At 33.4% G+C, this 26,104-nt stretch overlaps 2 protein-coding genes and 1 long non-coding RNA gene across 5 annotated transcripts in view; 2 read left to right on the top strand and 1 right to left on the bottom strand.

Annotated features, from left to right (window-relative positions):
• The window catches only part of LOC123705000, a 70,210-nt gene that overhangs the window by 13,145 nt on the left and 30,961 nt on the right, over positions 1 to 26,104 (top strand). For 2 of the 3 annotated variants that reach the window (XM_045653537.1, XM_045653536.1), the window contains exons 2-7: positions 16,301 to 16,407; positions 18,502 to 18,619; positions 18,974 to 19,110; positions 20,250 to 20,351; positions 25,274 to 25,315; positions 25,957 to 25,985. In XM_045653537.1, the coding sequence (XP_045509493.1) occupies positions 16,301 to 16,407; positions 18,502 to 18,619; positions 18,974 to 19,110; positions 20,250 to 20,351; positions 25,274 to 25,315; positions 25,957 to 25,985 (535 nt within the window). Of the gene's footprint in view, positions 1 to 16,081; positions 16,216 to 16,300; positions 16,408 to 18,501; positions 18,620 to 18,973; positions 19,111 to 20,249; positions 20,352 to 25,273; positions 25,316 to 25,956; positions 25,986 to 26,104 lie in introns of those variants that run through there. The other variant, XM_045653538.1, reaches the window with a different exon arrangement.
• On the bottom strand, positions 1,237 to 8,627 carry LOC123705001 (glutamine synthetase 2 cytoplasmic-like). The gene is made up of 8 exons (XM_045653539.1): positions 8,513 to 8,627; positions 7,635 to 7,677; positions 5,935 to 6,132; positions 3,992 to 4,153; positions 3,352 to 3,565; positions 2,787 to 3,044; positions 2,139 to 2,278; positions 1,237 to 1,507 (listed from the first exon to the last, which is right to left on the bottom strand). The coding sequence occupies exons 2-8, from the start codon at positions 7,663 to 7,665 to the stop codon at positions 1,359 to 1,361; spliced, it is 1,152 nt and encodes a 383-aa protein (XP_045509495.1). The 5' UTR covers positions 7,666 to 7,677; positions 8,513 to 8,627; the 3' UTR covers positions 1,237 to 1,358.
• On the top strand, positions 21,862 to 23,627 carry LOC123705002. Its single transcript, XR_006753241.1, has 2 exons — positions 21,862 to 21,976; positions 22,287 to 23,627. It is a non-coding gene; the product is annotated as an uncharacterized LOC123705002 (long non-coding RNA).

Genomic DNA, 26,104 nt, shown 5'->3' with positions numbered 1-26,104 from the left:
TACTAATTAAAATAGATTTTCTTAATATTGTTTTGTTTGCCGATTTTAGCTACCGGATAATGGCTCAAGGCTCATATTCAGCTACCGGGCTGAATATGCCTTTCTCTATGCATTTTTAATGTATATCATTATACATAATTAAAGACTCACAAGATAAATGTTTACAGTTATCACATTACAACACCTACTTGTGTATACGAAATTAGCTTTTTTAAAGGTAAAAAGTTAAAGTATCTAAATCGTAGCATTTGTTACATTGACATTACAAAACAAGCGTGTGCACAGCTTAAATATACAATAAGCATAATATCGTATAGGAGGTATCAACGTTAACAAGAGAGAATTTTAGTATAGTTGGTTCTTTGATATGCTGTTCCTCTTGCTTTTTCGGTTATAGTTCGGGCTGTCTGGCTGGCCGCAGTGGTTGCGTTTATTAGTGCGCATCAGCCCCCCTAGACAAGTGGCTTTCTGTTAGCGTAGCGTTCAATAGAATAGACTACGAATGTATGAGATTGACGTAAGCTGTAGATACGTTTATCTAAAAAAAAAACATTTTTTTAATTAATTGCAGTATCAAGATAATAAAAAAAAAATATAATAGACTTAAAGTATGAAAACTACAGAATGTGCAGTCATAGTTGTTTTCTAATATTTACCGGGACAAACGGCTAGGTTGGCAGGTATAAACAGGTATGTCGGTACCAGTTACTTTCACTTGATAGGATGATGAAAAAAAAAATATGTCAGCACTGTTTTATTACAAAATTGTTTTATTATCTCGAAACTGCAATTAATAAAAAATGAAAACAAATGTTTTTTTTAATTCATTAAAAATGCCCTGTCCAGGATTTTCCCAGTCAACCCATTTTTAATACATTTTTAATAGACTAAATTAATTATAAAATTGGTCTCATTCTATTATCACGCCGTTGAATTTCGCCTTATGTTCGGATCTTAGACCAATATAAAAGTTTGTTAACTGGACAATAATATTAATGAATATTTAATTATTTAGCGCAATTTCATCTGTATTACAAAACAGATGGCATTTAATCATATTGTGGATACATACAATATACGCTTGCCATAAATCATATAGGTACTTACTTAAAAATTAATTATTTCTCGACCGAAAATATATATTCAATAAGGAAAGCTTTAAAAAACAAAATTTCTACTCAGTAAGGACTGGTGAATAATTAATATACATATTAGTATTTTATAAAAAGCCTTTGCTTCTTTCGTACTTAACATATGGCTTTTATTTCGTTAGTATTGGACTTTTGACTCGTTCAACACGTGATATAATATACATATATTATTATAAAAAATGCTTTTCTTCTCGAGTATTTAACTCTTCACTCGTCCAAAACGCAAGTCCTGAGCAGCGCGTTGACGACAGCGTAAGGGTCGCAGTTGGAAGCCGGGCGGCGGTCCTCCAAGTAGCCTTTCTTCTCAGTGGCCACGTTACGCGGTATTCTTATACTGCAGCTGCGGTTTGCTACGCCTGGAAGTGGAAGATTTTGGGTTTAAAGTTGACGAGTTTATTTTGATTTAGACAGGCTGATTTTGCAATCGATTATATGTATTGCCTTCAGGATAGGACAGTTAAACTAAAAATTAGTAGGTGCGATAATGGTTGAGCGTGCAAGCAACACATTGATTTTTTAATTTATATGCATTATGCACACATCTTTACTCAAAAAGGTTGGGGGAAAACATGGTCAGGAAACCAATATGTTGAAGAATCAAAATGTGATATATGACATCTGCTGACCCGCATTTAGTACGCGTGGTGGATTATGGCCTGAACCCTCATAGGAGGTCCGTGTCCTGGCATTGAGATTTAATATATTTGAATATATTTAATATTTAATTAAATATATTCAAATTCAAATTATTTATGGCATACCAATACATTTTCACATACATATTGGCAACCTTATGCAGGTATAGCAATACAACTATATTATTTTTTGGGCTGATATGCATTGAGATACTATTACTACGTATGGAGACGACATCGCCTACATCACTTGTGTTCCGCTCAACATAGGTCAAATGGCCTCTCTGCACTCAGTCGTCAGTTAGTGCGATGGTCGCGTTCACAAATAGTTATGGGTAAAAAATATACGTACCAGCGCTGAAGTCGTTAATACTGGCAGTCTCGTGCAGGCCGGTGAGGCGGCGCTCGTTGTCCTTGCCGCCGCGCGGGTCGTACACCTTGATGTGCTTCATGTGCACCTTCGACAGCTTGTCGATCGCCTTCTCGATCTCACTGGAAACGTAATGTAAATAAGTCATAGGATTTGTGTTACCTAATTAATTTCTTATTCGGTACTTAAAAGAGCTAAATTTGAATCTGTAATATTAAAATTTTAATACTTTAAATCAATACGAATGTCTTTGCACTGTATTGAAAACAGTGATTCCGAAGAATGGTTGGTATTGTGGTTGGTATGCTTTGATGCAGTTGCGATTTTTTTTATAATCAATAGGCAGACGTTTCACCACAATCTCATCTGATGAAAATCGGCGATGTGGTCTACTTGGACGCAAGTCTGCCTAGAAATAGCCTGTAATGCATAGAAACTAAACGCTCTCCATCTTACCACATCTTCGCTTACGACCAGACGAAATCGTAGTCGGGCACTTCCCTGACATAAAAATATTGTTTTTCTCTATTTGTTATTGGAACATGCTCTCTAATAGGTACTCTATATATATAAATAATAATTCACAACATAGATTTGAGTCTTAATGTACAAATAACTGAAAATACTTACACAATACCATTATCAGCTCGCATGGTTTTGGTAGAGAAGTTCATGTGTGCGCCCGAGCCGTTCCAGTCCTGCACTGGTTTCGGATCAAAGGATACAATGACTCCGAACTCTTCGGCTAAACGGTGGAGGATGAAACGCGCGATCCAGAGGTCGTCAGCAGCTGAGACTCCCACCGAGGGACCCACTTGGAACTCCCACTGAGAGGGCATCGCTTCTGCGTTCGTTCCCGATATCGGAACTCCGGCGTATAGGCAACATCTGTTGGAAAAAGATTACGAATTATTTGAAGGTAGAAATTTAATATTTGTGTATTTATAACAAAGACTATGTTAAAATATTTCGAATTTAGAATAATTTTGTATTGGGGCAACTCTCATCATATTTCCCTTCACTGCTAGAAGAACTGAAAGTAATAGTGTCATAACATTCGGTGTGATTTAAATAGTCATCCTTTTATTCCTGCGCACTCGCCTATTGTTCGATCGAAGAACTTTCACTTAGTAAATTAAATTTGAGTCGTCGTCCTTGATGGAATATGTTTTTATTTGTATTATCGATTACTTACAAATAATGCGCCTGTATAAGGTCCCTGGCGAAGACCTTGTTAGCGCCGACGCCGCAGTAGTAGGGTCCCTGCGGGGGCGGGCAGCCGCCGGGCGGCCAGCCGAACGGCCGCAGGTCAGCGTCCAGCAAGATGTACTCCTGCTCCACACCGAACCACGGCTCCTCGTCCTTGCACTTGTCGTACGCTTCTTGGCATTTCACGCGGTGGTTTGTGTCTTGGAAAAGATTTAATTTAAACTTAAATTGTTTGGTTTGCTTGATGTTACAGTTTTAATTAATTCTATTTGGGTTTATAAGCGATAAAAATTAAGTATTCCAATGTGAAAGTAAAGTTTGGAATGAAAAGGACTTCGCTATTGATTAATATTAGGTATAACTCAGGCCTCGGAATCACAGACACAATAGAAAATCTATTGTGTCGTGGACCGATCGGGCCGCTTGGGGCTCAATGGGTTAAATTCGTCTATGATTGGTTTAATAGTTAATATTTACGTTGGCTTTAGTCTGCTGATTCTATTTTTGAGCTCGATCGATCGTCGTCGTCTTCTCATTAGCTGAGGTTGAATGTGAAGTTATTGGAATAGATTCGTCTGGAATTCTAGGTACCCGTACATTTGTATATAATTAGCCAGGTTCATTACCTGCTGGTTCCATATTGTATTTGTAGGTGTCGCACATCACAAGAATATGGTTGCCACGTCTGAAGGGATCCTTGTAGATGGCCTGTGGAATGAGATTGGTGTCCGCGTTCTTCCTGTCAGCTTGACCCGTAGAGCTACCGTCGAAGTTCCATACTGGTAGTTCTGGAAGTATTAATTATTATAGGTTTTTACACTCTGTTGAGGCATAGGTAGTGGGATTTAAATGAAGACGCTAACTAAATGTACAAATTCGTTAAAATTAAAATTATATTATACTTTGAATAATTGATAAACTCGTTATAAAAGCAGCAGAGGTAAATTTTACGTGCTTAGAATCAATCTGGAAACAAATTATATTGTGTATCAACGATAATGCTTTTGCTGCGTCTTGGGAATTTATTGTTATCGATGCATCCTATTGTATATGTTTAGTATAGTCAGGAAATTAAAGGTTCATACTAAAATGTTTAGCTCGTACTATAAAACATTTTTATATGATTTGAATTTATTTTAGAACGTAGCAGTTTTAACTACCTCAAACAAAACAATGAACGTGTTCATAATTATTAATTTAATCAAACTAAAAACAATTTTCATAATATGATTCCCAAATCATTTTCGACCATACCTTAGGTACAAGGGTCGGTCCCCTTCCCTTACGATCTATAACGAACACAATAAATCTGGTTGATGTTAAAATTAGGGTTTGCATGGATAAATATCAAGGCTAGCGTAGTAGAAAAAAAAAAGATTTATCAATAAGAGTGTAGTTCGTTTTTATCTGGCTCTATAAGTCTAGAATCGCCCGAGGTGACTCGGTGTAAAAATAACATGTATCTCGTTTTTTTTTCTTAAATCGATCAGATCATGTAGTATATAAATCGTAACCATAAAACAAACAGACGTAATCCATTTTTATGATAATATTATTTTTAATTTTGTGGAATGTACAAAAAAAATTATACATCTTCCAAGTGTCCTACTCCAAGACTTGTATAGTTTTTATGGCCCTCGCTTGGCTTGAGTCAATACAAAAAGATCCCTCTGCCCCATTAGAGCACCAGTCCTTGTCATCCACTCCAATTATTGAACAAAACATGTCGTTAGTGATATTTACCAACGTGTACCTATTCGTAAGGGCTTCACATCATTAGCTCGTAACATGACGTTATTTTCGTAAATCTCACCCACATGTGTTCAAAAATAGATTCTATCGCTCGATAATTAAACTACGACATTATTGCCAAACGCCAGCTTCGCCTTATCGGCGATATCATGGCAATGTATAGAAAACCCTTGCAAACAATGTTATTTCTAGATAATGCATGTTCATTGCACGCTCCGAAATGTACGTACTATAATCTTTGCGAGCTAAGCATACAACGAAATTTTGTAACAATCAAATATAACCATAGGTAATGAAAAACTATTTTATTATATAGGCACCTATATTTAATTTGTGAATACATAGAAGTAATCCTTACCTATCCTTTACAAAAAATACAAACACACCGTTTAAATGATTACATTAAAAAATACAGTCCAAGAAATATGGTATCATTTAGAACTCCAAAAAATAAAGTCATAAACACCCGTTGAAGTAAAGCAATTTGTATATTGCCAACAAATCGACTTGAATGGAAACCGTTCACTTTAATTAGCAAGAAGCCGCACCCCTCTTTGTTTAATGCTTAATACATTTTACGTGACGTTAGCCTTAATGATCCCTTATCATGGAATATAAGCTATTCGAAGAAACACTCATAATGTAATGGATCAACGTCCAAGACAGTTTATGAAAATACTTTTATTTTGTCCTACTAAAAAGGTCGAGATATCCTGCAAATGGCACGTAGAAAGGTTTTTTCTCAATTGGACTTTTTCTAGAAGTTTGGAATCGTCATAATCTTATTCTACCCTGTACCGCAGAAGTTAAAACGTACCTTTCGGATGTCTAGGTATGAAGTTGAGTGTTCGATCCTTGCATCTTAAGTGTTCTCCTGTGCCATCAATCCAAATGTAGGTGGCTATTATTTTCTCGTGCGGAATGGGCAGGTCATGGTATCGGTTCAGGAGAGTCTTGGAGAGAAAGGCATTCGGAGAGTTCGTTAGAACTGGTCCGGACAGTATTTTGGGATTATCTGTAACAGAATAACATGTCCTTCCTGAACTTGCTACGCTCATTTGTTCAATTGTACGAAAACTTGTAGTTTTAATAGCTTTTAAAATATCAGTAAAAATCAAGTTACGTTAGTGACTAGTAAAGTTCTTCAATGGCTCGTGTATAAAACGGTTTTAATAAATAATTACGGTATTATGTAACATATTATTGCAATACAATGATATAAAAATACTTTCATAAACAACGATGATGTAATAAATAATAACACTAAGATATTATTCTCGCAACCAAAATTATTTTGATTTTAGTCATCTTATTATTATGATTATCGTGCGCATTTAACTTCAAAGATATAACAAAATGTGTTATCAATGAATTTAATGAAATAACTGACACTTATTATGGCACAATATCTCTAGAGAAAAATTGGAATAGGAAAAGTAAAAACAAATAGAACTGCACTTTTAAATTTGTTCTCCTAGTTAGAATCAATTTCTAGATGAAAAACCAGTAAATATCTGCCATACAAAATTTTAGGCTTTATATACCTAATACCTATTGGTAGATAAAATAAATCAATAACATATACTGGTTAATGCAGGATTTTCATATCAACCGCACGCTGAAACTAAATTCTTGTGGCTTTCGGTTCATACATGCTTCAGTATTTATAGCAAGGCTGACCTGGTAATTCTAATAGCTGATATTCGATATTTATCTATATGGAATATTTTCAATTACATTTTCATATTATATTCGATATCCTGTCTTATCGAGGCATATAACTTGTTTTTTTTTTTTGCATTTTTTATCGACTGCTTTTCATTAGAATCTCTTGGCAATATTGCCTAGTAGGATAAAACCAAATTTGAAACCAACTTTGAATTTAATTTTTTTACTTGCACTTTTTCTCAGAGCTATTAACCGTGGGCCATAGTTAGTAAGATTAGCTGATAGGAATTGTGATATTTTTTTAATAGACTTATAGTTGAATATTTATTTATTTATTATTTAACTACTCCTGGGGTAAAGTGACGAATTATATTTTTACTTTCATTTTGTAAACTGAATACTCACCAAGTTGATCATGATATAAGCACATATTCATATAGTCAGAAAAACTTCTAGACAAATATACTAAAATGTCGGGACATACGTAAGATCGCTAATGGTAGGTAGGTGGATAATGTAATTTATTTCTCATCATTCGCGATTAAGTGTAACGAAGTTATTTATAGCAGTTATTATGCATTAACATCACGGAAATATGAAGAGCAAGTAGGTAGGTTACATATTTTATAAAATCCTATTTTATAAGAAAATTCCTTAGAAAACTGGTCACCAATTTAATGGTAAACATTACGCTAGTACGTACGCTAATATTAAATGACTGTGTAACTAAGAATTGTTTATTGTAGCTAGAGCAAAGCGTAGATAATACTAAGATATCGGAATTATGACTTAATTTCACTTTTACACATGTTGTATGAACTCACTAATAAACGAGTTTATTATACTCACGTTCTATCGGCACTTGTGTGGTGTCTGACATGTTTGCGGCAATCTATAAAATAATTAAATAAATGAATAACAACACAATCAAATGCAGTAATAAATAAACGAATACGAAAAAAAAATGCTGTAAAGCAGTGCAATCAATATTATTGGAAGAAAGATTATAGGAAGCTCCAACACGACGTGTTGGAAATTTTGTGTTTAGATAACAATATGTAATTATTTCTCAATGATTATGTTCAATGTTCAAGCTTATCTCTGTGCAAACTTTGAAAGTTAATTAAATCACTGCACAGCCACAAACTTGCCTGAAAGTTCAGCTAGATATTATTTATTAGTTTGCAACTTGGTCCATATTTTGTTTTGATTTAGCGTTCGCATAGCTTACATCCATGATCCATATTCAATGTTATTTTAGAATATTAATTGTATAAATTACAATAAGGAAAAAAACACCGTGTCTCTTTTTGAATAGTCAGGCGCATAAATCAATATATCAAATTAGATCGCAATATGATTCAAATGAAACAGGTTTTAATTACGTTTTTAAAAAAAAAGCGAAAATATCACTGATTTTATTTTAGTTTTTTAAACAAGTATCTACAGATAAAAATAAATATTTTATAGTTTGTTTTTAATAATATAAATAATTCAAAATATATTTTGTTATTTTCACCAGTAAAATAAATATTATTTCTAGGCGGTATTCTGATAACGTTCACGCGTTATAAATCAAAGAAATGTTGAAAAATACACTCAAAAATAACAGAATAAAACTACACGATTCATAAATAATAATAAATAAAAAAAACATTTGTCGCGATGCTTAAACTATAAATTTTTTTTTATCTATTAATTTTCAAGTTAATAACAATGTTCATTACCTGCAGCGTCACGGAAGTCTTAAAATACACGACCAATATCCGCGCTGGCTCAAGATTGACTAGTGTAAATTATATTTGTTTTGTTGTTATAAGAAGCCACCAATACGAAGCACGATGCGCTTGCGTAATGGAAAATAAGACATTTTCTAATTATAATAAGTTTTTTATTGGTGTGTATATTATGTGTGAGTATGTTTGTGCATTAATTGAATATTAAGGAGGGTTGTTCTACGGCGTTGTTGTTTTTTTATAATATTTATTTGATACTTGGAGGTATCAAAATCTGATCTGTTGTCATGCGGTAATTGCGGTATAGATGTTGTTATTTAAATTTTTTGCCCGATAGCAACGGCAAAGGCGCATTAATTTTGCGCAGTAATTTAAATTGTTTACCGAAATATGACGATATTTTTATTGGAATAACAAGTTTTACTATTTGCAAGCGGTCCGCATCTAGGTATATAACCAATTTTTTTTAATTATTTAGATTTGTATTTGATATCTATATTATAATTTAATAATAATTATATAAGTATACGTATATACCTAGTAGGTACGATAACAGTATAGAATAAAGTGGCCCATAATTCTATAATCTGGATTTTGTTTCTCGTTGTTACCGTATTTTGTTTTGGCGCGGAGGAAAGACGTAATAATAATATGTCATTAACAAATTGTTGTCATTAACTAAGTACAGATTCAATCTTAGGTGATAAAACTAATGATTATTTTTCCGTACACAAAATAGCGCCGGTATCGTTATAAGTAAATATTTATACGTGTATTACTCTTAGTTTGAGTATTTATAAATTACCTACTTGTAACTAATGATTCACAGAATGTTTTTATAATGTAAATTTAGGTAAAAAAAAATCTAGTATATCTGATTCAGAGTGATGTCTAAAGATTTCATCGTGGACTTTTAACTTTTTATATGTTTTTAGTATTAAATTTATGAAACAGCCACTAAATCTTCATACAATTTGTGCCATTTTAACGGACAGATAAGTAATAATTATAGACAATAGTGACAAGAGTAAGTTAGGTAAGCTAGTGGATAGATAAAATAGGTTCAATTATCAATATTCCTAAAAATTAAATTTTGTTTTATATTTACCTTCTTGATAACAATCTGCGACCACGATCACTAGGCGATGTAAACTATTGCGTTCGAAAAATGAACAAAGTCTATTTTAAACATTTACGGGGTTTGGCCCAGTAAAGAATCTATTTAAGGTTTAGAAACATTAACTAAACGTGTTCACCGGTTTCCATAACATTATTTTTTCTTGTACAGTTCTTTTGTAGGGTGAGAATAAAACAGATGTTTTATTTTGTATAAAATCATTAAGGACGCTATAACGTATTTTTACAAAAACACGCTGTTTTTCGGTACCATTTTAACTTAAAGCAATTACACGTGAGAACATAGTAATATCTTAATTTAAAGATAATATATTCAGCTCTACGTTCATCTTATAAAAATTGTACGACGTCATACAAAATTGTCGCTGAAATACGTTTTTTCCATCACAATAAACGCATAAAATGCAAAAAAATGGGGTCTAAACCGGTACCATTTTAGGAAAATTAAGAGCCTAATCTATCTTCTTAACTATATCTTATTGAGGGATATATAGTCCTTTATATATGGTGTAATTTTTATGAATCTAAATCAAAATTTTATTTCAATAATGAGCTAAATTAAAAATACTTGTCGATTTCTTCATACATTTTGTTCTCGCGGTTCGTCAGACCGCGCTCAGAAGCGCTCTTGGAAGGACGGGTGTATCGCTCCTCGTGCCAAAAATAAAAACGAAATAAAAAAGATTATTGTGCGTGCACTGTCTTTTTCGTGATTTGAAATATTTGATACTTTATATGAGTAAAGTTCTGTATAAGTTTCATATTCCAATTATTTGTAATTTAAAATTATGTTTTTAAAATTACCTTGCCTGAGATCCTCTTTTTTATGGGTTGTTGAATAGATTGGTGGGGTAAAACAATTCAAGATGGCGTCGACGAAAATTTGGCTTTTTTTCGTGATGGGTGTCATTTTCATAGTTTTTGGGGTAGCTATTACCGAATATGAGGTCAAAACTGAAATCCAAGATGGCGCCGACGAAAATTTTACATCTTTTCGTCATAGGTGTCATTTTCATGGTTTTTGGGGTAGCTATTAACGAATATGAGGTCAAAACTATAATCCAAGATGGCGCCGACAAAAATTTTACATCTTTTCGTCATGGGTGTCATTTTCATGGTTTTTGGTGTAGCTATTAACCAATATGAGGTCAAAACTGAAAACCAAGATGGCGCCGACGAAAATTTTACATCTTTTCGTCATGGGTGTCATTTTCATGGTTTTTGGGGTAGCTATTAACGAATATGAGGTCAAAACTATAATCCAAGATGGCGCCGACGAAAATTTTACATCTTTTCGTCATAGGTGTCATTTTCATGGTTTTTGGGGTAGCTATTAACGAATATGAGGTCAAAACTATAATCCAAGATGGCGCCGACGAAAATTTTACATCTTTTCGTCATAGGTGTCATTTTCATGGTTTTTGGGGTAGCTATTAACGAATATGAGGTCAAAACTATAATCCAAGATGGCGCCGACAAAAATTTTACATCTTTTCGTCATGGGTGTCATTTTCATGGTTTTTGGGGTAGCTATTAACGAATATGAGGTCAAAACTATAATCCAAGATGGTCGTCGAATTTCAAGATGGCGTCATGGTAATACTGTCGCGTTATGGAGCAAGGCGGCGATTTTGGTATCTATGAATCTCGCCCAAGAAGTTTCACTCCTGACACGTTTTCTCGGCACACACGTTCTTTTTATTTTATTCTCTTTGTTTAAATGTTTTAGATAAACTTTTTTTTAAATAAAGTTTAGCGAATATATTTAAAGAATATATTTAAAGTTAATAATATCTGTCAGAATATTAACATTATTGCCACAGAGTTGCGTTTTATATTAAATTTCTAAATATGCATTTCAATGTTCTTTAAAATTGTTTTTTTTTAAGACTTTCTACAAAACTGTGGTTGTTAACGTTTTTGTTATTTTATTTAAGTTTACTTTAAAGGAGTAAGAAAAATATACCTAATTATCGACGGTTACATTGGGGATTTGGTAATAGCTGTCTCAAAAACTTTGAAAATGACACCCATGCCGAAAAGATGTAAAGTTTCGTCGACACCATCTTCGATTTTAGTTTTGACCTCATGTTGGTTAATAGCTACCCCAAAAACCATGAAAATGACACCAGTGTCGAAAAGATGTAAAATTTTCGTCGGCGCCATCTTGGATTTTAGTTTTGACCTCATATTGGTTAATAGATACCCCAATAACCATGAAAACGACATCCATGAAGAAAATATATAAAATTTTTGTCGGCGCCATCTTGGATTTTAGTTTTGACCTCATATTCGTTAATAGTTACCCCAATAACCATAAAAATGACACCCATGAAGAAAATATATAAAATTTTTGTCGGCGCCATCTTGGATTTTAGTTTTGACCTCATATTGGTTAATAGCTACCCCAAAAACCATGAAAATGACACCCGTGACGAAATGATGTCAAATTGTCGTCGGCGCCATTTTGGATTTTAGATTTGACCTCATATTGATTAATAGCGACTCCAACTCCTTGAAAATGACACCCATGACGAAAAGATTTCAAATTTTCGTCGGCGCCATCTTGGATTTTAGTTTTGACCTCATATTGGTTAATAGCTACCCCAAAAACCACCCACATTTGCAAATGTGTTTGCTACTTAGGAAAAGTTCAGATTTAAAGATATAGGTAATGTGAATGTGTGGTAACGAATTTAATTTATTTCATTCCGACTGTTTCTCGAAATAACATACATTTACTAAGAATTGCATACAATGCCGGGTTTAATATATTGCCGGTAACATAATATTATGTATGATAATAATTCTTAAAAAAGTATTTTATACATTTCTTAAAAAGCTTCGATATTGTATACAATAATACAATTCATATTCAAATTGTTGTAATATAGTCACACTTTTTTAAGTTGGTTGAATACACTAAAATACTTATAAGGATCGTACCTACTAATAATAGTAACAAAATGAATTTTTAAAGTTCCCAGTAATCTTCTGGAATCAATTTCAATAAAAATATAAAAAAAAAAAATATCAAGTATGAAGATGGTCTATAAAATGGAATGCGCTATGTTTACGTCTTTTACGTGAGCGTGATGTTCCCGCGAACCACGTGGCGACGTTAGATACCTAAATTTGAGTAACGCAGATTTGTGACAGCGTCCTTAAAGTAGACAAATATTGTGCTTATCCAAGATTCCATGCGCGTTTTAATTCTGCTGGAGTCTCTTTCTCATAAAACAACAACAACTACCAGTGTTATTCGGAAATTAGCCAAAACAAAGACACAAACATTTCAATAGAGACTTCTGCAACTTGATGTTTATTGGTGGCGGTTACTTGGTGATGGCTACCATGGGGCGAACAAATAATACGCTTGTCCGCTATTACTAAAAAAGTGGTGGAAACATTGGCGGATTATTTTTATTTCACAATTCCAGAAATTTACAGATGTGATAGAAAGAATAAGAAATTCCATCCATCCCAGGATCGGAATGTTCAACGCTAGTTTGAGTTTATCTAGTATAAATAGTGACGCAAAAAAAATATAAAAAAAAAAAAATTAAAAATAAATAAATAAATAAAATTAAATTGAAAAATTGGTTGTTTGTAAAGTAGGTAGGTTTACGATCGAGATGTTTACGTGATAACATAATGCAGTGGCAGCGCTCGAGATGAGACGGGAGATCGGTCCGTCTCTCTCTCGTTATACCTGCGATCGCGCTCGTGAGGTTTTGGTGTGACACATCACACAAGTTTCTGAACATGTCACCCGACTAAAACGATTTTAAAGACGTCACGTTATCACGTCAAAAATTAATTAAATTCATTTTTTGTAAATTTTCATACTTGGTGATTTTAATTCAATATAATATTCTGGCACCGTAATAATGTCCATTTTATTTACAAGCTATCTTCGATATTGTAGATGTTTATTTCTTGAAGATTTATCGGAAGACTATGTTTCTCCACACATCTCTGGATCATATTGTGGACGATAGAGATGAACAAATATTTCTATTCTTCATGTTTTTTCTGTTGTGAAGTAATCTCGTGGTAAAACTACATTGTGGAAAGTTTTCAAAATATAATTACCGGGGTTTGTCGGTCGCATTAATCCAGAACTTGGATATGCAGAACAAGACATTGCATAAAATGAGATATTTAGCTTGGAGATCAACTCCTATTTCAGTCTGCATTATTCAGCTTTTTTGCCAATCGAGGTTTTTGCAGTGACACTTCTATAGGAGTGTTGAGAGTAAAATTTTAACGTCGCGTCATGGCAATACCGTGATGGAGAAAGGCGATGATTTTGGCATCTTTGAATCTTGCCAAAGAAGTTTCACTTCTGATACGTATGCTCGGCACACACGCTCTTTTTTATGTATAATATTATTTCAATACGTTACGGATGTTACACAGGTATATGTTACGTATAAAAATTAGTCAATCATCATCATCATTCCAGCCTTTTAGGACGTCCACTGCGGGACATAGGCCTCCCCCAAAGATTTTCATAACGACCGATCACCAGCGGCCTGACTCAAGCGGCTCTCTGCCACTTTGATCAGGTCGTCTGTCCATCTCGTTGATGGCCATCCCGACACAGCGACGCACTGTATGTTTTTAGGCCCGACAAAGTGACATTCTTGTTTTATTGGAAACATCTTAGGAGCTTCTCTTTTTAAATGCACGAGTAGAATACCCAGAGTTTTATTTCAAAAACTCGATTTTTAAAAACATATTAAAAATATTGGAACTTTCGCGGCCGTCTGAGCTAAATAAATTCGTACCTATAAAAAAAATAGATACACTAGATAATTTATTATGTTGCTAATATATGTAGTGATTACAGGCGCAAATTATCCCTTTTTGAAATTTTCAATATTATGGATAGAGGCGAAAGTATTGTAATTTTTACTGATTTCCGTTTTTATTTTTTTATATTATATGCAGGCGTTAGTAGAAGCTCTGTTTAGTACCAAAAGAAGCCTTGAACTGAGGTCTACATGTGACAAAAATACCACATTCTAACCACGAAGTTATTACGAGATATAGATTTTCAAAGAATTCTAAGATAAGTATTGTTATGACGGGTGTTTGATGACCTTATTAAATAAAATAAAATAAATTATAAGTCATAACCACCACACCACCATATTTTCAGTAAAAATGGATTCTTTTCATCATCTAGTTCTTCCCTTCTAAAACGCTTCCCTTCTATTTTTTGTATTTATTTGTTATAGTTAGGATAGTAGGTACAAACGGAACAATCTGTCCGAATGCTTTATCCATACCATGGACCATACTATAAACTTAATATAAGTTTATGAAAAACTTACTTTAATATAAACACTGACTTTAGAAAGTAAACAAAATTACAGTTAATCTAATATCTAATATTCTAATATATATTATAAAGGCGAAAGTTTGTAAGTATGGATGTATGGATGTATGGATGTTTCTTACTCTTTCACGTAAAAACTACTGAACCGATTACAATGAAATTTAGCACACATATAGAGGGTAACTTGGATTAACACATAGGATAGTTTTTATCCCGGAAATCCCACGGGAACGGGAACTATGCGGGTTTTCCTTTGCAAACGCGGGCGAAGCCGCGGGCGGAAATCTAGTATAAACTAATATACAAAACAAAACTCCACTGCAACTGGTCAAACAAAAAATAAATAATACTCAGAAAATAAATGCCGCTTACTTCAAAACTTCCCGCCCTTTACGTAACGGTAGCGACAAGCGTCGTAGTCATTGACATTGACAATGACGGCTACAATTTCACTGTGACAAGTGTCACTTTGACTAGCTGTCTCTTTAACCATAGGGTGTTAATGGCGATAGGTAACAAATAAAAACATGTATCGATTGACAAAATAGCGATTCAATTTTTAATATTAATATATAAAAATTAAAAAACTTAATTTTTAAATCAATAGAATTTTTGATGATAATTTTTAAATCTTTATCCATTTTGTTGCCCTTATGTCGAAACTTGCTCGTGTTATTATTTAAAATTCAAAATTACAACGGGTGGTAAAATACTAATGAAAATAAATTATTTAATGCTTTCTCCTTATTTATATGAAAATATTAAAAAAAAAAAAAAAATTCACAGGCTCATACCTATAACAATTTGATATTCATAATTCATATACCAGATGTTTATGTTCAAAGTGAATTTCCTTAAGATTATCTACATACAACCTAGTTCAACGTTATTTATCTCCAAATAATCAAACTTAATTCTTTTATAATTCATCATTTTGTCTGATAAGAATAAACTGATGAGATATCTCCAATCTCCATAATCCTTGCGGTATATTGCGGGGGCGTGGGTATCGATTCACGAATGTATTATACCGGTTGGCTCAAAGGGCAACGTGACTAGCGATGGCCATACCGAGATTTCATTCCGTCAGCCGCGCCGACCCGAGTTTTGAGGTTTCGATTCAGCATATGAGTAATTTTTTCTTCGATGAACGTGATAAAACAGTCGAGTTACATAGTTTTTGTTAATTTTTTATTTAAAATCTATTAGTGTAAGTGTGTATACAGATTGCGTAGTGAAATTACGTCGCGATTCCGTATGTGACTCATTTTAAAAGTGACTCCATTTTGTTATAGTACCGCCGGACTCGCAAGTCGCTGGCACAAGTAGTATGGCGGATATGATGCACTTTACCATCAAAACCCTGGATTCCAGGGACCATCCAATGGAAGTGCACAAACATGTAAGTATTTATAAATTTAACTTATAGGTTATGATAGGAATAACCAAATCAGATTACCTGTGTCATTTTTTTGAGATACCTATGTGATTACATATTTATGAAAATGTATGCGATTGTCGCTATGATACCTATTAAGTATTTTTAAAGTAATTGTACAATACAAATTAAAATGTATGTAGTACAGTACAGTGAAAGGGTCAAATAAAGGTGTCATGTAAAAGTAAAAAGCATCATGCATAGCCACAAGTAAAGCATTTGAACAACATAAAATTTAAATTAAATAGATAAGTAACATTTACAAAGAGAATTTTATTTTGTCAGGAGTAATTGTTTTATTCCAAACATATCTGAGATGCTCATCTGGCTGCCTTGCGAATGCTCTAAATTATAACATTTAAGATATATTGCAAGTGATCATTTATATATATATAATCAATATATAAATTATACATATTGAAAAAGGAGAGAAATATTTAGAGCTAGCAAAACAGAATTGCTGTGACTAGGATAAGGTGCAGTTGCTATTGATTGCTTTGCTTTTTATTTATTTTGTTTTTTCTACTGCTTTGGCGTATATATTTTCTAATGATTTATCTGTTTTTTAGTGCATGATCTGAAAATGGTTATTGCATATTCCTTGACATTGTTACCAAAATAAAATTAGATACTTTCCAAATGAGATACTTTCTCTATCCATACTTTAATAATATTATAAATGCGAAAGTAACTCTGTCTCTCTGTCTGTTACTCAATCACGCCTTAACTTCTGAACCAATTTGCATGAAATTTGGTATAGAGATATTTTGATACCCGAGAAAGGACATAGGCTACTTTTTACCCCGGGACATAGGATAGGTTTTATCCCGGAAATCCCATGGGAGCGGGAGCTATGCGGGTTTTTCTTTGACTGCGCGGACGATGCCGCGGGTGGAAAGCTAGTTAATTATAAGAATAATATATGTGTATAAAATAAAATCTGCTGTGCAGGTAATCAGGTTAAAAATAATAGTTTTAGTCTAATATTGACTATCTTGATGGATGGATGGATGTATGTTTGTGTCCCTTTCACCGGAAAACTACAGAACAGATTTTGATAGTACTTGACTGTGATGTCACTTTTGTATCAGTTTAATACATAAGCTAGCTTGTGCCCATGTGGCACAGTTGATACCAATATATAATAAAAATATTTTAATATTGAATAATATTTGAAGAAGCATTGCAGTTGTTACGTTTAACTATAAGAATTTAATGCAGTGCGAATGTAATTGGATGCTCCCATAAGTTTTTATATAAGCTGTTGCAATATTGTGGCTCTTCACGGAGTGAGCAGCCTTGAGACACAATGTTGTTCATACGCATGGCTAGGCCAAGGAAAGTGGAAGAAGTGACTTTCTTGTTTTATGGCTCCAATTTGTAAAATGGATGATACGCTTATTGTTGTTTGGTAAATACCCTGTAAGTCTGCTCACTCTATGTGAACACGCCTAGTAATTTTTTATTTTGCGCTGCTGATATATAATTGTTTATTACTATTTTTTATTAAGTGCTATATGTGATAATACAAATAGTCCTTGATATGATTGCATTTCTATTTTTAATATTGATTTAATAAATAGTCAAAATCAGTTTTGTGCAATAAAAATGTCACTGTGGGTTTACAAAATTTCATTAGTTATTTAACTTATTTTCCAAGGTGGCTTTCTTATAACAAATGTTGTAAGAATAGAAATATTAAATGTTAATATTTATGACATTTATACTTCTTGGTAAATAACTACAGGCCAATTAATTGTTGAAACAATTACAATTGCTCCCACAATATTATGATGACTCAGCTTCAGAAAATATATTGTGAGGTTTTCATCTTATTCTATATTAATGTTTAAAAAAAATTAATAATGTGTATGAGAAAAATATTATTCACAATAAAATATAATAGGTATTTTGTGTCATTATTCATTATGTCTTATCAGGACAAAAGTAAAGGTTTCCAATTCAAACTACCAAAGTTGTTTAATGCTGCAACGTTATCATGGACTATACAATTAAACGTTCAACAATAAGGGAAACTTACAAATATTTATATTGTAGAGCACAGTACTGGAACTCAAACAAAAAATCCGGGAGCTTATGGGTGTAGAAGTTGACATGCAACGGTTGATATTCTGCGGCAGAGTTTTACAAGATGAAAAAAGAGTCGCCGATTACAGTAAGTATTATTGTAACGACAACATATAGGCCACAATTTGATTTGATTTTTTTTTCATCTACGCATGCATGAAAGAACATCGTGGGTATATATTTATTCCCACTGCAAGGATAAGGGTTCTTGACCCTATGAGGATTTAATTCATAATCGACAAAGTTTAGAGGCAACTCCTCTTAGTCATGCCGGTACCCCTCACGATTCCTCCATCGCTTGGAGAATTAGTAAAATTGAAAAACGTGTACATAAATTAAAAATAAAAAAAGCTTTACATCCACGTTCGTCGGCGACAATTCTTATCGATCCGCTAAAATATTCAAGTGCGAGTTACTCAACGGTGTATTATTGTCGCTATAGAGGTGGCGGGGAAGGTGGTGCACATGGTGGAAAGAGCGCCAGGTTGTCTTCACAGCTCGCAGCGACCGAACCCACCCGCCGGGCCCAACATCGACCCGAGTGAGACGACGTTCTCGATACAGCAACAAGAATATCTGGTGAGTGTTTCTGTTTATTCAAACTGAGACTTCTTCTAGAAGCACTTTTGAATCGATTCGGAAAGCAGTATCTATGGAGAAAAACTAGCAAGAAACTCTATAGTTATGCGCTTTTTTTAAATCATGTCAATATTACATATTTTTAATTTTACATGAGCCTATTGTTCTCCACAGTTAAGCTATCATTTAACCCATTGAGCCCCAAGCGGCCCGATCGGTCCCAGACACAATAGATTTTTAATTGTGTCTGTGGTTCCGGGGCCTGAGTTATTCATGGAAATAAGAGTTTTTTGCCACCTTTGATAGATCATTTTGTACCAAACTTTCAAGAGGAGGTGACTTTAATAATAAAAATAATCGTTTGTAATAAAAAAGTGAAGTCTTGTGTGGGGAATGAATTATAAATCGTTTTCGCTGATCGATTGTTTTTAGGTATAACTAGTGACTTAGTCAGACTTCGTTGTATAGGTACTTAGTAGAATCCAGGGTCCCTCGATCGTAATCACGTTCACTATAACTATAAAATTTTTGGATTTCAAATATATTTTTTATTGATTGTCCTTAAACAATTGTCTTCATGTGTTTATATACTTCCGAAGTACGTTAAAATATTATCTATCAAGGTCATGAACAAGATCTATCATGATCAATTATTTGATTAGAAACACTGAAGAAAGAAATCTCTAGCATCTGACTAGCGTTCCGTATCGACTAATAAAAACGGTTGCTCTGTGGCATGCATTTCAGGATCATCCCGCATGCGGGCCCTTATCTATACTAATATTATAAAGCTGAAGAGTGTTTGTTTGTTCGAACGCGCTCATCTCGGGAACTACTGGTTCGATTTGAAAAAACTCTTTCGGTGTTAGATAGCATTTAGCATTTAGATTAGTCTATAGACTATATATCATCACGCTATGACCAACAAAAGCAGAGTCACGCGGGTGAAACCGCGGAGCGCAGCTAGTATCTATATAAGCTTAGATTTTTATGCATTTTTTTAATGGATAGAATGGTTCTAGCGGTATTTTTGTTATATTAGTTCAGTTTTAAATACCACGGGCTGATTGCTATGTAATTGATATATTATAATATTGCAATTGGACCATGAGTGTACTTATCGAATGGTTTGTTAACAGTTCTCACCAAATCACTCGCCCACAATGACGAGACTGTTGAACTTCAAGACGCTGCTCAGGACTATACGCACTTCCATCAAAGCTTGCAAAGTGCCAGATCCGGTAAGTTTCTATATATTTTTCAATCATCATCATCCCATATTTGTACCCACTGCAGGCACACGGGCCTCATATACGGTTTAACGGACAGCATTGGCCCAAAAAATGATCATCAATTATTATTAATAAACATAATATACAATAACGGCCGACAGTTAGGCCCTCTACACTATCGTAATTGCCTCTGCTCGCTGCCCATGCAAAAGGGCCCATCAGGCTGTAAACCACCACGCTGGCCAAGTGCGGGCAAATGTCACATGTCGTCGAACTTTTTGATTCTCGTGATGTTTTCCTTCACCGTTACGAGCAGTGATGTTATCCGATGCGCAGATAAATTGCTTGCACGTTCACCTGGATTCGAACCCCCGACTTAAAGCCAGTTTCTGAATTGATTTGATTAAGGTTGGAGAGATCTTATGATGTCACGTACAAAAATATAATTATTTAAGTAGCATTTCAGAATGGTTTGAGATGTTCTTAACGACAAGACTGAATTCAGAAACCGGCCCAAAATCATATGTTGACGTGTTTAATGTAGATTATTGATATAATATAAATATTTTTCTTTGTTTAAATAAATTATTTTAAGCAATTTTACTACTAAGGTTTTAATTAAAACGCTGTCTATTTGCGAACGACTATACATCATCACGCTACAACCATTAAGATTGCTAATGAAAAATGTTATAAAATTGTGAAATAACCTTTTTGTAATTAGAAAAGTTACGCGAATCAGCTATGAGCTAGTAGACAAATATTAAAAAGAGGATGAACTTTATTGCTTGTTTGCTTGAAACGAATTGCCTTCAGAAATTATAAAAATCTTTCATCAGCAGAAAGATACTCAATTCGAAAACTAGTTTCTTGCACAGAAATCGTTTTGAGTCTCTGAAAAATATGAGCGATAGATCATTGGATTCGAAAGGCGATAAGTAAAAAAATTGGAACTTCTTAGGCAAGATTCAAAGATACCAAAATCGCCTCCTTTCCCCATGACGTGGCGGTGTTGCCACGATTCGATCTTGAAATTTTAATCTCAACGCGCGAAGAAGTTTCACTTTAAAAAAATTCAATTCTACTCTCGGTTAAGCGGTGACGCGTCAGTGCTGAAGCGGAAGTTCGGAACCCTATTTTCAGAGAAATCTCCTTCTCTTTAGGCTTGCTATTTTCTGTGGGACTTTCTGGTTACATGCTTACTTTCTGTGAATTATATGATACTATTATAAATCTGATAAGAAATGTTAAATAGAAGTCGCTTACAAATAATTCATTATATTTTGTTAATTGTTATATTAATTATATTGATATTGAATTTTACCGTTGAAAGAAGATATTATCTATTTGATATAAGATATTATCTATATCGCACACTTAAAACATAAGTGGCACTATACAAAAAAATTCATTTTTGAGTTAAGTATGCAGTTAAAAGGCATAAAACGAAACGCGCCTAACGCAAAGATCCCGGTAGCTCTAATGCGTCATATTCATAGACTATATACTTAGTCATATTTTTGCTAGATGTCGCTAGTGTCACTTATGAATTTGTCACAATTTGTCCGGTCGGTAATTGATAAACCGGCACTATGCCATTTCGCGTCAAGTCTCCGGTGGAAATCCTTGTCGAGGTGAGTCAAAAAATGGCACTTTGTGTAAAGTGCCACTTATTTAATTAATTTGCTTTCGAATATTTACAGTGAGTAAATGCATAAGTGGCAGTTTGAATATAATGCCAGTTATTTAATAAGTTTAGTGTGGATTTTGTTTTTATACGAAATTCAATAACGGGCATTTTCTTTAAAGAGCCATTTAATCAATAAATATGCTTTTAAATTTTCGCTGTGCGTAATAACATTAGTGTCAGTTATATTATGTTAACTTTAATTAGGACTTTGTTTTTATTCGAATTTAATAATAAAAAAAGGCATTTTGTTTAAGGCTTTTTGTATTATACTATCATGGATCCGAAAAGAAGTAGATGTAGAAGTATAATAGAATTATCAACTCAGAACAATCAAAGAAAAAAAGAAAATGATGACGATGATGGATCTCAAATTACTAAGCCTGCTTCTAAAAGAAATTCCGATATTGTTGAACCGCTTTCAACAATGAGTGCGTCCAATTTGAACATCATGAGAAGTTCATCCTTTAAGCTCTTATCACAACCAAACTAACACTGACGATGGTAACTTTTTTCTCGCCTCAGACGATGACAGAACAAACTTTCCGTCAAATAAAAAATGCAGGAGATCAAACTCAAACTCGTCGTCATCGTCTTCGTCGTCCAGCTCGTCCTCATCTTCGTCCTCAAGCACATCATCCAGTTCAGCTTCAGCTTTGTCTATACAAAGGCCATAACCTAACCCAACAAATTACTCAAAGTAGGTACTATAGACACACGTAATAATTTCGACCCTTCTAATCCGGATGACGAAACAGAGAACCCAAAATGTAAAGTAAAAGGAATGACCAAATGCAAAAATTGATGACATTTCCTTCACTCAGATTGTTGAAGTTTCTAATAATCATCAAATAAGTGATCATCTTCCTGCTGATTCGAATCTTAAAAATAGTCTTGCTCCGAATGATGGTTATCTTGTCGCCTCTTCCAACCCTGCTGATAACGTCGAAATCATACATTTTAATACAAATGACACAGGAACGATGAACGATACTGCAAAAGAAGCTCCAACTCAGCCAGTTGATGCAATTACAAGAAAACGAAAAAGAATAAGATCGTTACATACTACAAATATTGTGAAGATAAGAAGACTAATAAATACAGGCAAAAATATGTTTCAAACTCAAAACGTTTTTCCAGCTAAAATGATTAAGCAACCTTGTGGAAGTACATGTCGTCTGAAAATCGCAGATAGAATTTCTGAAGAGTCACGAAAACTTATTTTTAACTTAACAGAGATAAAGCCCAGATATAAAATATATAAAAAGATTAACTCTAATAGAAAACCGAAGAAGGTTAACGAAGTTACTGCAAGATTTTTACTGACCCGTGATAATTAAACCTTTGATACGCTGATTTTTACGTAACTTTAACAGTTCCTACTTGGAAAGAATTTGACCTTAGCAAATTAATTGAAATACCTCTAATAACTGTACTGATTAGTAAGTAGTAAGAACAAGATTTTAATGTTAATGTTATTTATGACAATACTTTTATCTAGATTCAAACAGACTTGTTAATTATGAATATGTGTGGTAATTTTGACCGAAAACTATGAGCATGTGCCAAATAAATATAATTCTTTATTATTTTAGTAATTCTACTGTTTTATTTCTCTCTTTGTTATTATTACAATGTAGGGAAAATAACATTTTAGAGGTCATTAAGCAAAAAGTTTTGAATAACTAGAAAACTATAACCGACACAATACTAAACATTTTTTTAAAATGCTTCTCCATTAATAAATAATCAATAATTTTATTGTTTGCCACTGGATACTGAAACAGCGTTAGTCAAACTGTTATTTTAATCCGATCACAAGTCTATATTTATATTTTTTTAGTTCCATATCACCAATTCAATTTTTAAAAAATCTTAAAACGGCCGTACTGTAAAATTAACATTTTCGTTTAGTGCCATTTATGTTTTAAGGGTGCGATATGATCTATTTGAGGGCTTTTTGTGTGGAAAGTCGTAAAAAGGCTGAGAAAACGACCACTTTAGAGAAATTGCTAAGAATCTGCTAGCATTTCACGATTCCTTTTAGGTTTTAGTTATTGTTATCTCTTAAATTTTTTGAGTTATAGTCAAAAATTGCGGATAAAAAAATGTTTTTCTAAGAATCGCATTCCAAATATTTTTTTTTGGTTTAAACGAGTAGGTTTAAACCAAAAAAAAAAAAAATAGTAGAGGAGGATTTAATTGAAAAAATATTATTTTATGTTGGTCAGTCAGTTTATTGAAAAGAGATACAGATAAGTTAAGCCATCGCTCGACGACAAATAGGATAGTGAAGAATTTTGTAAAATGGGAAATAATCTTTGTTAGGAGCGTTGACATTTCGTATTTTCCGTTTATGCGTATGAGCGTAACAACCAAAAAGTCGTGTGTCTATCTTGTAGACAAAACTTTTCATTCTGGTACGAAAAGCCATTATACCAGCTACTTGGTAGTAGATAAAAAAAAATATTAAAATAATTAATTTCAAAAGAGTATAGCATCTATTTTGCTAGGATTGGTGCCAAAAAAGCTGTGTAAGGAAAGATCGACGCATAAGCAACATGGTTGTTGAAAACAAGTTAAAAAGAGATAGAGTTTGCGAATATTTCTATCAACCAATGAAATAACAGGTCGCCATTACGATCCCAGTATTGATCGGTTTGTTGCTATGGCGAATTCATATTAAAATATATTCTGGGTATTGGACAGACTGCAGCTAACTCAACGTTTATTTAGTGCGCATATTCAGTGCCTGGGATACGGCATTGGGCTCGTATTGATTTTTAGTTACCTAGCCTTCGTAGTGTGCCTAGAAACTACATGTATATGAAGCGTAATAATCCGATAGCTATGCAATAGCGGCAGATTTTTTTTTGATAAATTATTAAGTCTACAATTAACAGAATAACTACAGGCTACTAGGCTAATGCCTAGCTGTAGTTATAGAAGAATTAGCATGGTTAGGGATTTATGATAAAACGAAAATATATTATGTAACATCATTAAGTTGTCGTTATTTATCTTACTTTCGCGCCGAAGACTTCATCCCATAGGTACATGAGTTGGGTACACACTACACATGTTTTCGAAAAAATCATTAAAATCGATCCAGTAGGTACTATTGGAACTTATTGAATACAAACAAACAAACATAAAAATATTTCCTCTTTATAATGTAAGTGTAGAAGTGTTGATTGATTGTTAATTGAAAAGACATTACTTAATTATACAAAATATTTCCTAGGATACACCTGATAGCGAAAGTGACAGCGAAGAATCAGATGAGGTGAGTTACCTTTTTTTTAATTCTTTTTCATTTGTTACATACTCTTTCACACGGAAATCACTAGACAGATTTTGATGATACTTTGCTGTGGTGTTTTATAACACATGAGATATACTTGCTTCTGTAATTTAGTTTGTCAAAAGTAATATCTTTTTTTTTGTAAAACTTTGGAGTTCCATTATTTTATTACTGACCAGCGGTCCGCCCTGGCTTCGCCCGTGGTACATATTTACGTTTTATCTACATAAGAACCATCCTCGTACTTCAAGGAATATAATAAAAAAAGAATTATCGAAATCGGTTCAGCCGTTCTCGAGTTATGCGCTTGCCAACACATTTTGCGATTCATTTTTATATTATAGATTCTATAATATACGCAATATAATTTGGATATAATTTTCTCGTGCCTCTTTGATAAATAACGAATCGAAGACTGGGCCATGAAGAATTAATTAATGGACACCCACTTATCTACAAGTAGCTTAGCAACGCGAAGATTTTACGGATTATGTTGTTTATCCATTGCTATTGAACGATTTTACCTGTCACTAGGCACTTCAATAGTTTCTTTTGTAATTACTTACTTACTTTCTTTTATATTTTCTACTCATTTTTTAATTTTATAATTTCGTTTCCTACAGGAAGAAGCATATGGACCCTATCTAGACAGGTAAGTTGATAACCCGTTGTTATATTAAAATTTATTTGGATTAATAATCTCATCTATAATATGTAAAAAAAAAAAACTATTTTATTCTTGGCCATATCTAGATAATTTGTTAAGTAGAT

This window comes from Colias croceus, chromosome Z (assembly GCF_905220415.1).
Source record: "Colias croceus chromosome Z, ilColCroc2.1".
In the NCBI taxonomy this organism is placed as follows: domain Eukaryota; kingdom Metazoa; phylum Arthropoda; class Insecta; order Lepidoptera; family Pieridae; genus Colias; species Colias croceus.
Note: the sequence above shows the minus strand (reverse complement) of the source record. Positions and strands in the feature narration are given on the sequence as shown.